We start from the raw sequence: 14,131 nt of genomic DNA, 5'->3' as shown, positions 1-14,131 counted from the left end.
TTGGGCTAATGAAGGGGTTGGCTGTCTCCATGTTGCCCCAAGGCTGGCTGAGCTCCCAAACTGGGTTAAGAACACCAGGAGCCGCTGGATGAGTGGGATGAAAGAAGGAAAAGCCCTGGTGACTCCATAGGGGAGGCCATGATATCCTTATCACACGCAGAGAAGGATTGCTGGGATTATGTAGTTTGACTGACACCCACAAAAAGCTTGTTTTTGTTGTCAGTGCTGTCACTCGAGCTATATAATCTTCCAAAAGTAATATTTAACGAGCTCTCGCCCAACTTTCTGCGATGGCTTCTTGGTCTGAATTAATATCGGCCTGTTGGTTGAAAGGATGTTGTCTTAGACTACTGCCATTCAGGCCAGACTGGAGTTCTGACAAAACTACAAGGAAAAGAAGACTGGGTAAACAGTAAAGCATGTCAGAAACACTCATACACACTGGATTATTTTACAAAAAGTTTGGTTGATGTGTTGAGGATGTCGGAATGGGGCGTTAATTTGTTTTGTGCGGTTTTTTTTTTTTTTTTGGTTTTGGTTTAGTTCTAACCATTAGCACCACTCGCCTCAAGCGTAGTAATTTATTCATCGAAGCTGAGAGCTTAAAAAAAAAACCCTACAAAAACATTACACGTAGGCGTGGCCAAAGTGTACTCCATCCTTGTCATTGGTCGAGCTACATAAAGAGGCGTGGTCGTTTATTAAAACTAGCAGCACGCGGCGCGCTGTGTTTATTCTCTCGCGCGGTTATTTACTGGTCAGAGTTGTGTTCTTCTCATACTCAGCTCTTTACAGAGCCTCGCGTTTTCTCTGCAAAAGCTGCCATTTCTGCAAAAGCTGCCAGTTTTATTATTATTATTTATTTTATTATTTTTTTAAATCCTCTTGAAGACTAACTTCGCTAAGAGTGACCCATGGATTTTCTGGGGTTGTTGTGCGCGCTGCTGAGCGTCCTGTGCGTCATGTGCGTGTCCGCGGAGCGCCACAGCGTCTACTGGAACAGCAGCAATCCAAAGTGAGTAGCTTCTTCTCTGTTATTGTGCGTCTTCTCTTGTTTTATTTACTTCTTCGGTCTGCACAGTCTGACTGTAGGCACTGCGCGTCTTAATGCACGAGTGGACTTGACTTCGCGCATGCATGTTGGTGTTAAAACGGGAATGAACGGGATTGCTCCTTATCGCGCGCGCACTAGCGTGTAAACAAAGCACGAGCGGTGCCACTTGTGCCAGCTTTAACACTGGAAGGATTATGGGTTTGTTCACCAACACAAGCCTCAGAGTGCATTATTTATATATATATATATATATATATATATATATATATATATATATATATATATATATATATGCAGCAGTTCATTTCCATGGACTCTTGGAGTGTGTGTGTGTGTGTGTGTGTGTCATGAGGTTTTGGATTTACATCTGGTTCCAAGTTTTAAATGACACTAACTGGACTGTAATTACTTCAGGCCCATTCAACCCCCCACCCTAAAACACACACACACACACACACACACACACACACACACACACACACTGGGATAAAGCATGACCACAAACAGTTAGACTAATCAGATTAATACTAATCACACACTTCTGTGGTATTCTGACACACACACACACACACACACACACACACAGGGATAAAGCATGACCACAAACAGTTAGACTAATCAGATTAAATATAATCACACGTTTCTGTAGTGTTCTGATACACACACACACACACACACACACACATACACACACAAACACACACGTACACACACACACATATGTCCAGAGCAATAAATAGACCACCATAAGCAAACTAGACAGTAGGCATGTCTGTAGTAGACTACTAATTTTAAGGGAAGTCTTATGTTACAGTGTGTTACCAGGGGCAAGAAGGCATCACACAGCCCTGCCGGTGCAATCAGAATGTGAATGAAGCTCAAATCCGCCCCTGTAAATTCCCCCAAGGTTAAATGTACCTTTTTACTGTGTTCGTACACGTCCATCTGGACTTACGTCAACACGGTAGGTGTTAATTCAACGCAGTCGATTTTCGGCCGTGCAGAAATAGGGCTTTAAAGTCGTTTGTGTAATTGATTGCGTTCTCATTTCACTCTGCATAGGAAGGTTGAAATGACAAACAGGCACTTTGTAGGGATCAATACGAGACAGGGCATTTCGGGGTGATCGCATCGAGCTTTTCGAGGCAAACCTGAAGACAGGATTGTGGAATTTTATAGCCTTTTAGTGGCCGGGCCGTTAAGTCTTAATAGAGGTGCTCAGGGATATGTCTTACATTTCAGCGAGCTGCAGTCACATGGTTCACCAGAAACAGCTTTAATGCGCAGGAATCGAGCGTCATGACCGTTTTATCAGAAGTCCTGCTCTGTCACAAACAAGCGATTAATTAAACCTCCACATTTGAAAAATCAATCATTGGAAAATTTCCTGGGAAGTTTTTTTTCCCAGCGTGGTGGTGGTGTAAGCCACTCTCAGGGTGCGCTGTTAAGTCAATCACATGTCATAGAGTGCGTCACAGTTAATGGGATTGCGTAACTTTCCTACCTGTTCCTGCTTCGACCAGACTCTGCACTGGCTGACTCACCATCAGTCAGCACGGTTGCGTAGAGAGAGTGAGACAGATCAACAGCTAGGTGAGAGAGAGAGAGAGAGAGAGATTGCGTGGTCGAAGCCGATCTCTTTCGGATGTGAGGAGAAGAGAAGACAGAAGTCAGTCAGGGACGCTCGGAATCAGCAAGAGAATAGAAATTATTATATTTGAATGAGAAAGGAGACAGGGATAAAAAAACAAATGTTTAAAATTTGCATCACAACACCTCATCTGTAGTCCAGTTTTCCTTTCCGTTTCAATCCCACATTCACGCCAGAGCTTTCACTTGCATAATGAAAAGAAATCCATATAACATGACGCCATCTCTTCTGACCACTACTAAATTAAGACAGCCTTAAAATACACTCTTAAGTCGTAGGCACTCAAGCTGTCGGTTTTTTTTTTTTCTTCTTTTTTCTACTTGTAAACAGCACACGACACGCTTATAACGAGCCTAATCTGGTAGGCGATTTATTTATTTATTTATTTGCTATTCATACAGCGTTTTTCGCTGTAAAGCCTCTTAATCTCGCCTGCGCCGGAAGGGACGGAAATGCAGTGTTGGTTCATCAGTTACAATTAATCTTCTTCTCTTTTCACTCGCGTTTCCTTGCTATTTTCCACTCGGATTCTGCTAATGCACTCGGAGATTAGTGTTTCGGCGAATTTCGCCGATACTGCCATGAATCACAGCATAACGCTCAATTAATCAATGGATGAGTGGATTAGTCCCTAATGGATGGCCCTAGTGGACCATCAGCCTACTCGTGTGTGTGATCCGAGAACCTGTCAGTTGTACACAAACACACACACACACACACACACACACACATGTACGTGCTTGGACATGAAGCGCACCAGTTGCTTCTGGGTGTGTGTGTGTGGGGGGGGGGGGGGGGGGCGTGTGTGCAGTCATTTATGTTGGAGTGTGGACAGTAATGATTTAATCCCTTGCGTGCATCTTTGGAAAGTCGCCTCTCTGGTTTGGCGTGTAAATGCCCAAGGTGACGGGCCTGTCAGGTCTGATGTCTCTACACCCCGTCTGGGCGACGCAAACTTGTTTGTGAGCGTCTTCCAGCAGTGACGGCGTGCCTCGGCTTGCAGTGTGTGTGTATAAGTGTTTGGGCGCTGCAGGGGGAAAAACATAACGAAGTGAGAAACAGCTGGGGCGAAAGGCACTGGGTCGTTGGCGTGTTCGTTGGCGTTTAAGCGTTCAGTGAGGAGGATTGGATTTATTCGGTGATCTACAGGTCACACACACACACACGGAATGTCTGATTTGGGTATATTTAGTAAGTGTAGAGCGCTGGCAGCAGATGCACTGCTATACTTGACCGTCAGCTGTCCACTCATCCTCCCAATGTCTCTCGCTCACTCTCTCCCCTCCTTTTTCCCAGTACCTGTCCGTACCACTCTCCGTCTCCACTCCCTCCATCCCTCAAATGCGATCGCCTCCCTGTTTTTACTCTTGAGCAGCGAAGTACTCTCTGTCCTTTTTACTAGTACAGTAGAACCCTACACAGCCTGCGTTGTATCAGCGTTCGTATCGAGGCACCCGTATCGTCTTCCGCTGTAGGTCTCCTCGCATTTTATGCGACTCTGTTTTTGTATTGGTGTCTCAAAGTGTGAGTTGGAAGGCAAGCGTAATCTTCAAGAAAAGTAGCTGTTTAGATGCGTCAGCTTTGTTCTCTCGGCTCCGGATAGCGTCGTCTGTCTTTTTCTAAGCCTTCCCCTGACAGTTCTGCTTTAATCGCACGCACAGCTGCGTGCATACAGACGACTGTAATCTGCTGTAAGGGCAGAGTTCAGGCTCAGATTACAGGCGCAGGTTCTGTAATCCGGGCAGACGAAACCATTCAAAACCATCACGGAGTTTTAAAGTAATCCGAAATCCCTTCGCAGTCGGTGTTATGCATGCGATCCTAGACTGACTCGGTAATTCCTGTAATGTAGGTTCCCAGTAAGTAAGTCGATTTTTAAGACTGGTTTTAAGTTGTTTTTCACCCCCATCCTGTTCCCACTCCGTTCCCCGTGTTTTCCTTACTCTCAGCCCCGCGCCCCACCTCTCCGTCTTATCTCCATCCCAGACTTCCTCCTCAGCCTTCCTTGATTTCTTCTTCACGTCCCCATTCTCACAGTCGCTCCTCTGTTCTCTTCCTGCGCTCGTTTTTGTTTTTTTTTCTCTTCTTCTTCTTCTTCTTCTTCTTCTTCCCCTTCCTCGCTCGTAGTCTTTCTCTACACCATCTCCGTTCTCCGTCTCCCACGCTGATTAGTGTTTGGATTCTCACCACACCAAAGAGTCAGCGTTTTCCTGTCACCGCTTTTGTAGTACTCTGAAAGGTATTGTTCTCCTTGTGTACACACCGTTTTGTGATCTGGTGCGCTGCACTCGTCGTAGAGTAGCGCGCACGATCTGGCAGCTTTTGTTTACACACGAGGCCCGGGTGTTTTAATTAGTGTCTGCTCCGCCATCTAGCCCGACCGGATTACTTTACATCCAGCCGTAGTGTCCCGGCTAGCTCACTGTTGCCACCTATTGAGCGTTCAAAGCGAATCGTTATCATCAAGGCTGTATGTGTTGATTGTTTTTAACCCAGGCGCGAATTGAATTAATAAAGACAAAAATCCATATCCTGTTAACGGCGCGGAGTCGGATGACTTCGGGCATGGCTTGAGATTCACAGGATGTCCTACCGGCTAGCGATTAGCATCCATTTAAAAGTGAAAGAGATGGGGAGAGGGCATTAAAGACAGAAAGAGAGAGCGGGGGATGGGCGGAGGGGCGAAGGGGTCAGACAGAAAGAAAGGGGCGAGTCGCTTAAAAATTAGTCCCGATAAAGAGGTTTATTATGTGATCTTAAAGAGAAAAAGGACGAGAGACTGACCGAGAGGGGGATGGGCCGAAGACGGAGAAATAAAAGATGGACAAAGAGGGGGAGGAGAGATGGGGACAGTGATGGATGGGATGGAATTGAGAGGCTGCGGAAAAGGGCAAGGCGCCTCCAATGAGGTTTTAAAGAGGTGGCCAGAGAAAATGTTTAGTAGGGACAAAAAAAAAAAAAAAAAGGCACATCGTTGAGTTGATTAAGATTTCACTGTCTAGTGCGCACACACACGCACACTCACTGTATTTGGGGTAACTTTAGAGAAGCTAGATGTAATAATTCCGCTTGGGAATACCAGAGGAGCCGCTTAGCATTCCGGCCTGGTCCTCTGTGGCTGGACTAATCACTGCCATGGTCGATAACGAGACGATCAGCCGCTTATTAGCACCAGGCTTGTGTAATACAGCAGAAATGCATCGCTGTTCTCCCGGAGACATTTCCAGCACACGTGATCACACGTATCACTAAGTCCCCGCTGAATTGTGAAATTTCGTGGGCGTTTGGATGGCATGATGGTTTCACATATATTTCTGTTTACATACACACCGGGGGAAAAAACGAAGGGGAACGGGAAATACATCAGACCGACGAATGAGTAACGGTGGAGTCAGTCGGCCTCATACTACTAACCGAGAAGAATACGAAAAGTGTGTCATGACGAAGTTTAACGTTATCGATAACGTGTCGTAATATTTCCAAGCAACTGACAATGAATCCAGTAATATGGAATTTCCCCCAGAAATCCGCTGGTAATACAGAGTAAGCGCTTGAGTGTGTGTGTGTGTGTGTGTGTGTGTGTGTGTGGGTGTGGATAGACTGGTTTTATTACCCAGCAGTCTAAGAACAAAGCTCCAAAATAGACTCAAAATGCTTGTCACGACATGCTGCCACCCCCCACCCTCCCTCTACCCCGGGTAAGGTTTTCCAAAAACCGAGCACACAGGTGTGCAAATGTAGTGCGTGTGCGTGTGTGTGTGTGTAGTGTGTGTGTGTGTGTGTGAGAGAGTGTGTGGAGTGCCGACTGCCATTATAGTGCAGTTGTTGTGGAGGGCATGTGTTCAGTGCTGACTGTCTGAACATGTTGTGTAACGTGTGTGTGTGTGTGTGTGTGTGTGTGTGTGTGTGTGTGTTGTGCTGACTCCGACAGTGTGTGTGAAACGTCTGACCCTGCACTTTGACTCTGCTGACCTGCTTGACAGCTCGGCAGCTTGAGACATTCCAGAGGGAGAAAGAAAGATGGTTCGGGCCGAACGCTGAACCTGCATCTTGTACATCCCGAGACACGCTCTTCACTCATATATATACACACACACACACACACACACACACACACGTAGAGAAATGCAAAAAGCACACATAACATATGGCAGACAGAGCTCTTGGACAGTATGAAGTTCTCTAATCTTAGTACCTGTTGAGAGACACACACACACACACACACACACACACACACACACACACACAGTGTTTTCCTTACATAGCTTGTGCCTAAGGCCCTGCAGCTGCATAGACTCCTAGAGACACCGAGTTAACAGATGGAACAGAGGAAAGCTAGATGAGAAACAGAAACTGAGCAAAGCAGGTTGATCTCCAGTTGATTTCTTACCAGCATCCCTCACTCGCTCTGAGCCAGCACCTCACTGTGCTAACTATCACACGGGAACGAGAGGACGGACCGGCTGCACAAGCACAGCAGGCGTTTGAAGTGGCGTGGCCAAGAGGAGAAAAAACAACAAAACGCACTCGTGTGTGTGTGTGATTGTTAGGCCTCGGATCAAGGCGGATATATTAAATACACATGCACACACACACACTTTATTAGTAATACACACTCACTACAACGAGCACTGACACTTCAAGCATCTTAACGACGCCTCCGTTTAGACTCCTCCTTTTTTGAGAACCACATTGCAAGCAGGTCTTAAACAGCTCCTAATCACCTCTGCTTCAAAGAAACGGAGCGGGGGGATGAGGGAAAGCGAGAGAGAAAAAAGAGAGGGAGACAACATATAGAACAATATACAGCTTTAATATGTTTCATGCCCAAGAAGTCAGTCGCTTCTGGGTTTTTTGCGTTCTCTGAATCATTTTCATCATAATTTCATCCCAGTTACGGCAGATCTCCGGAGGTCCTGGGCCGAGACGCGTCACGTGACGTCATCACAACGCGCGTACGTCTTTGATTCCCGTGCGTCAAACACGAGTATAGCTAAAAGGTCTCATTTGCCAACAAACATCACTGTGAAAAAGTATTGCGTGCAATACTTGAGTAGTTCAGGTATTGCGCGAAATACTCAAGTAGCTTTTCTAAATAAATAAATAAATAAAAGCACCAAAAAAAACTCGAAAAGCGACTAAATATAGGCCAGGAATGTCTCTACATCTCATAAAAACACCAGGATCTCTGATCATATGTTTAAAAAAATTTAAAAAATAAAAAGCAACTGCCAAATGTCTTCCTGTCATGCTAAATGAGCTGGCAAGCTAACCGCTAGTAAATTAGCTCACTTTGTCACGCATAGCCACGAGTGAGATTTCAGTGTTGATTTTGCATAGACCTAATGTCAACGATTTTATTTATTTATTTACTGTAGTAGTAGTGGGGGGGTGGGGGGAAATCTGTCAAACTAGCGAAGTTTACATTCGGCGTTCATATTCGCTAGCAAGTTAGCACGTGAGTTCTGTTACGCAGGATTTCCCCGTGTCGTGTTGAACGCCACGGAGCTGACTGAGTGAGATCTAGTCAGGGTGATTAAGAGAGTGTTCCACTGGTCAGTGAAGTAGAGCAGTCAGGTTTAAAGAGTGGTGTAAGAGGTGTGAGCGCCGCTGCGACTTTGCGGATTAGCACAATGGCCGACTATTCTCAGACGTCCGCGTGCTCCGCCAGAAAACAGACGACGCACGTGCCATTTTCCCACACGGCGAAAAGGCTACAGGCTTAGCAGCATATACACCCCGCCGTTTGAACGTGGCTTTGATTACAAGGCTGGGCAAGATGGGCTCTAATCCCAGCAGCAGCCTGTGCTAACAAGAGCTGTGTGTGTGTGTGTTTACCTCATTCTGAATAGACTGTAAGGCTGTTTTGACAGGTCTGCTAATTCTAACAGAGAAAAACACTGGTGTGAGATGGAGTTGTGAGTGTGTGTGAGAGAGAGAGAGTAGGAGTGAGTGTGTGGCTGAGGTGTAGGATCCAGCGCATCTCTGTCTGAAACTCAACCAGGGGTCCTGACAACAACATGAGAGAAAGGGTGAGGGTTGAGAGGACAGCTTTTGCTTTGATGGCAGCTCGCTCACACACACACACACACACACACACACACACACACACACACAAGTTTGCTTGTCAGTTATGTTCCGCTTAAAGACCCAAGGTCTGTAAAATGCAAATCTGCAAGCGGAGTTTATAGCATAGTAACACGGCCGGGTAGTAGCAGCCAATCAGGCGTCTCGTTAGACAGCGGGATCGAAACGTTGCCGTGCAACCAGTTCTCGTGGTCACCACAGGAGAGGGGTGCATTTAGGGAAGGAAAAAATTACACACTTAGTCAAATCCAAAACTGCAATCACTGTAAATCGTTCTTACGTGTAGCTTTTACCACAGGATTTGAATCACTCATGCTCGTCAGTGGCATAAATAATTTTTTTTTTTTTTAAATGTTTTTAAAGCAACAGAAAAGAGAGAACAGAAATTTCAGGTGTTCATCTGGTAAACCGTACACCACAATGATGAAAGTAGAGACTCTGTTCATGGGAAAAATGGGAAGACAGGAAAACACAGGGAACGACTGAGACGGTCAAGAGACAGAAGGCCGTAAACACACGGAGGGGGGACGGCCGGGAAAGCAGACGGAGCCTGGGCGTCTCCTGAGCCGTCTCCGTTTTGATAAACGAAGGAAAGATGGCAGGACACGGGTCATGACTTCGAAGCAGCATGCGCAAAAGTTCAAAGTTGAACGATTATAAACCCCGCATGGATAAGAGGCGGCACAAATGAGAGCGCGTGATTTTCGCACACAAGAGAAAGATATCTGGACCCAGGTGGTCATGTCAAGATCTCAAGACCTCATCGCGCAATCCAAATTCTTCACATAGCACACGTGACAGAAAACACAAACACTGACGGAGACACCGAGGAGGTGGAGGAGGAGGTGGCGGGGTCATAAAAAAAAAAGGTGTTTATGTCTTTTGACAGAACCAGTAGAATGAGGTGAAGGGTACATGATCTCGCATAGATAACGTCTGTCAGCCCTCTATCAGGTTAAGATCATAACCAATCATCTCTCTCTCTCTCTCTCTCTCTCTCTCTCTCCAGCTTTATAGGTGACGAGTACACAGTGAACGTGCGCATCAACGACTACTTGGACATCGTCTGCCCGCACTACAAGCGTGGCGAGGTCCCGTCCCAGCAGGCCGAGCGCTACGTCCTCTACATGGTGGACTTTGAGGACTACGAGGTGTGCAAGCCGCACTCGTTCGATCAGCTGCGCTGGGAGTGTTCCAGGCCCTTCGCCGCCCACGCGCCTGAGAAGTTCTCCGAAAAGTTCCAACGCTTCACACCTTTCACGCTGGGCAAGGAGTTCCGCCAAGGAGAGAGCTACTACTACATCTGTGAGTGTCACACCAGATACGAACTAGCTGAGACGTGTGAGATATAGGAAGAGAGCAGGAAGCTAACACATGGGGTAGTATACACCCTCAGATGTAAGGGTATATATGAACACGGCAATAGCGCTCGGTTCCACACCAAAACGATCCACCCGAGACCACCTCGTCCAGTGCAAACGAAACTCTGTGCGAGAAAGCAATCCGAGCCAACGGACCAACCTGTTTAGCGACGCACGATGGGAACTGCGTTACGGGAAAAAGCGTGTTTGTTTTGCTAACGTCTCGCAGTATTAATTGCGGTTTAACTCGGACCAAAGACGAGGTAAAAAGCCTCGTTTAAATTTAGTCCGGCGGACATATTTCTGAACAGCTTCCAAAAACGCATAAAAACCGTGAGGTTTACGAGGTGTTTAACGAGCGTCTCAAGGAGACGGGCTTTAATCGCGCCGTTCAACATATGAATTAGATCAATTCTAACAACCACAGATAAAAAAAAAGAAAGCCACTATAAGCTCGCGGAGCTGCTGTCTACCCATCTTAATGGAGGACCGATATGCTCGGATCCCAGGAACATAAACAGGCGTGCTCTTACTGAGAAGAGGACGGTGTAGTCACGTGCAACTTGCATAAACACATGTTCGTACGCCTCGCCCCGTGAAAGCGAACCGAGCCAAGGAGAAAACAATTTAAGTCACCGTTTCGGAACAAAGCGCAGATCTACAGGTCTGAAAACGCCCTCAAAGATGCATACTAAAGGTACAAAAGATGTACACGGGGTACCACCCCAGGAACAGTTTAGTACCTTTTATATCTGAGAACGTGACGTGTTTAAACCGGTATAGACGTCTTTTTAAAGAACACACCTGGCATAAATCTTGTTCGTTTTCCCTCGGCAAACGCCATTTAAAGACGTTATTCAGTAATTAAGGTGCATTACGAACTACAGTGCCTACAGTGAAACTAAAAGAAAAGGTCAGTAGTTGCAAAAGTGTTTTTTACCAAAAAAAAAAAAACAACCAATCTGAGCACTTTAATGGGTTTGAGGCAGGCGAGCTGCAAATGTAATACTTGCCTTGCAGCTGAATTCATTTGCTGTCTGAACTTATTCGGTGCAATGAACTGTAACACTAGCCATAAACTAGCACCATAAACTCTATACATTGTTGGACATAGTGTCTGGCTCCTTTATTTAGTCTCGTGAACCAGTGAGATCACTGTACATACAACCAATGCGTATATGAACCAGCTGTCTGAAGTTGAATTTAGGTTTAAAAGTTCCCGTAAGTTTTTATTTTTTATTTTATAGCCACTAAATATGTCCTTTATTGCATTTCTAAACATTTCTATATGTTCCCCTTGTATTCACAGCCAAGCCTCTGCACCAGCATGGGAGCGACTGCCTGCGGCTAAAGGTCGACGTAGTCGGACCTCATGGTAAGCCCCGACTATATTATTATCATTCCTAGCAGTAACCACAGCCTGTTTTATTCAACACATGCTTAGCATGTGCTAGCACCTGACAGACACGGCTATTTTTAGCGCATCTGTTTAATTACAGCTTTCTTGCGTATACCGTAACGGTGCTGATTGATGCTCTTAGGTTCCAAAACCCACAAGAAGACGACGGAGAAAGAGGAGGAGACGGAAGGAGGAAAGCACGGACGGACGGGCGCAGGAGGAGCGCACAACCCGTCCAACAGGCTTCCGGCAGGTGAGCGATGTCGATCCGTCCTCCCTCCATTCATCTCTGCGGGTTTATTCCAGCATCGCGTTTCTACAAAGATCTGCAGGAAGAAGCCTGCGACCCTATATGCCGTGTTCTCATCGCTCCTCTCTGTCTTTCTTTCTATTTCAGATGATCCTATTGTTATGATCCCAGTTGTCGAGAGGAGCGTAGGCAGCTCCGCCGTCCACGTCACAGCACTCTCCTTCTTCGTCACGCTCGTTCCCGTCTTCCTCCTGCTCTTACACTGAGACGAGCGTCATCTTCCCTGGTCGTGAAGACCTGCCGATGAACAGACTTTTTACCAGTGCTGGTCGCCGGATCTGATTTTATACACGGATGTTTTTTTATATGTGAAATGATGTGAAGCATGGGTGCTGGTGTGTAAGTTGTTGAGTGACGTGCTTGTGTTTGTGCGAGTGATTTAAAAAAAATTGTTTTTTTTTTTGCTCTCCTCTTTGTTTTTAAAGAGGAAGATTATTACCTGACAGCGTTCCCTGTTTGTTTGTTTGAGGTTTTTTTTTTTTGACATTACTCTTGTAGTCTGTGTAAAGAGCACAGATTGGACGCCTTCTTTAAGCAGTAGCTGGAAGATCTTCATGGACCCTATGTGTAACTGCATTTTTTTTTTTTTTTTGTTAGTTTTTATTAGTGTCATATATGCAGTATGTATTTAAAAAAAATAATAAGTTCTCAGAACGTGAGCCAAAAAATATGCTGATCTTCTCAAATATGTCCTGCTTATTGGACCTCAGAGGAAAATACTCGTGCATGTCGTCACGTATGTGCAACCTGAAATGTAGCCATTTGCTAGTGTTTTGTCACGTGTACTATTTTTTTGTTGTTGTTGTTGTTGTTTTTTTTGCCTCAAAGCCTACAGGGTGGTTTATGTAACGAAGCACTATATATAATTTGACAGACACTAAATCTGTTTTATACAGGCAAACTGACATAAATGTACATATACACACAGATGTGCAGTTGTGCTGAGTGTGTGTGTGTGTGTGTGTGTGTGTGTGTGTGTGTGTGTGTGTGAGAGAGAGAGAGAGAGAGAGAGAGAGAGAGAGAGCAAGAGAGAGAGGAGCTGGTCTTCTCTGACATTAGAACATGCTCAGTACAACTGTACACACACACACACTCATGGACGCAGGGATGTGTGGAGCTCTCCAAGTTCACAAGACAAGCTGTGTTTTCTTTATTTCTGCGGATCTGTAAATAATTGTGTAAAAAAAAAAAAGTGTACAGAGAGTTATATAATGCCTTTGTTAATTATGAAAATGTGCAAAATTGTGAAAGAAAATAATAAAAAAATTGTGATACGTAAAGGAAAAAAAAACGGTTGTGTTTTCTTACTATTGAGTGCAGCGAGGGGCGCACACACACACACATACACACACACATTGGTGGTTTTCTGAAGATTTATTCATGAGGTGTGAGCAAATCCCATCTTAGCCAAGCCAAATGTCAGCCCTGTGCTCCATCTCGCTCTTTTCCTCTCCTCTGTTCCTCTTTTCATCCCTCGTTCCCCGGCCACGGCTTCACACTCGTTATCCAAACACCCGAGCACCAGGAGGGGGGGGGGAATGAAAGGAGAGCAAGGAGTGTAAACTGTCACCAGGGTGCGAGGACGTCACTTTAGTGCATTTTCTCTGGCACTTCCACCCTGCTTTCTACATCTTTCTCCTGAGAAAAGTCAATAGTTGTCAGCGCTAGTTTTGTTTGGCCAGCAAATGTACACAATGTTCCATTGATTTCACTAAATTTGCTGAAAAGGAAAACAGCACTAATGCAGATGGTGTTGGGGTCAACGAAATGACCGAAGTCGCGCGTGTAGAATACGCTCAAGCAATCAGTCTCGGTACATTTGACTGCATACTTTTTCTGTTTGTGCCTCAGGAAAGTATTCGCCCCCCTTTGATTATTTCTGGTTTTTTGTTCTTTAATGCAACATGAACTTTAAGCATATCAGAACTTGTGTATGTTTTCTACTCCTTAAGAAGTCACTCTTTACAGAAATAAAAATGAAATAAAGTATTTAGATGTACTCAGAATTATTTAAAAATTGTAAAAAAAAAAAAAAAAAAAAAATCTTCAAAACCGCTTAACTGATAAGTATTCAACCCCTCCGTGTAAATTGTCAGTTTGCAGCAATTACGGATTTAAGTTGTCTCGTTTGTGTCTCTATGAGCTTTGTACATTTTGATTTAGCTTTGTACGTTTTCTTCCGTTCCTCAGTGCATTCTCCAGATCTGCCAGATTAGATGGAGAATGTTGGTGGACAGCAATTTTCAAGTCATGCCACAGATTTTCAATT

General features: G+C 45.2%; 1 protein-coding gene across 1 annotated transcript; it reads left to right on the top strand.

Annotated features, from left to right (window-relative positions):
* The first annotated feature begins 718 nt into the window (after window positions 1-718).
* On the top strand, window positions 719-13,153 carry efna1b (ephrin-A1b). The gene is made up of 5 exons (XM_053623661.1): window positions 719-1,015; window positions 9,802-10,097; window positions 11,463-11,528; window positions 11,695-11,805; window positions 11,950-13,153. Exons 1-5 carry the CDS (start codon window positions 915-917, stop codon window positions 12,066-12,068), a joined length of 693 nt encoding a protein of 230 aa, XP_053479636.1. The 5' UTR covers window positions 719-914; the 3' UTR covers window positions 12,069-13,153.
* Window positions 13,154-14,131: the final 978 nt, after the last annotated feature.

This window comes from Ictalurus furcatus, chromosome 1 (assembly GCF_023375685.1).
Source record: "Ictalurus furcatus strain D&B chromosome 1, Billie_1.0, whole genome shotgun sequence".
Taxonomy (NCBI): Eukaryota; Metazoa; Chordata; class Actinopteri; order Siluriformes; family Ictaluridae; genus Ictalurus; species Ictalurus furcatus.
The sequence above is the reverse complement of the archived record's forward strand: the minus strand, read 5'-3'. Positions and strand labels throughout refer to the sequence as shown.

What these genes read in the sequence shown, in the direction of transcription:
- efna1b (XM_053623661.1), top strand. Translation starts at nt 915, where the DNA reads ATGGATTTTCTGGGGTTGTTGTGCGCGCTGCTGAGCGTCCTGTGCGTC. An exon ending in TGGAACAGCAGCAATCCAAA is followed by an intron (nt 1,016 to 9,801) that starts GTGAGTAGCTTC and finishes CTCTCTCTCCAG; the next exon opens with CTTTATAGGTGACGAGTACA. An exon ending in AGAGAGCTACTACTACATCT is followed by an intron (nt 10,098 to 11,462) that starts GTGAGTGTCACA and finishes TTGTATTCACAG; the next exon opens with CCAAGCCTCTGCACCAGCAT.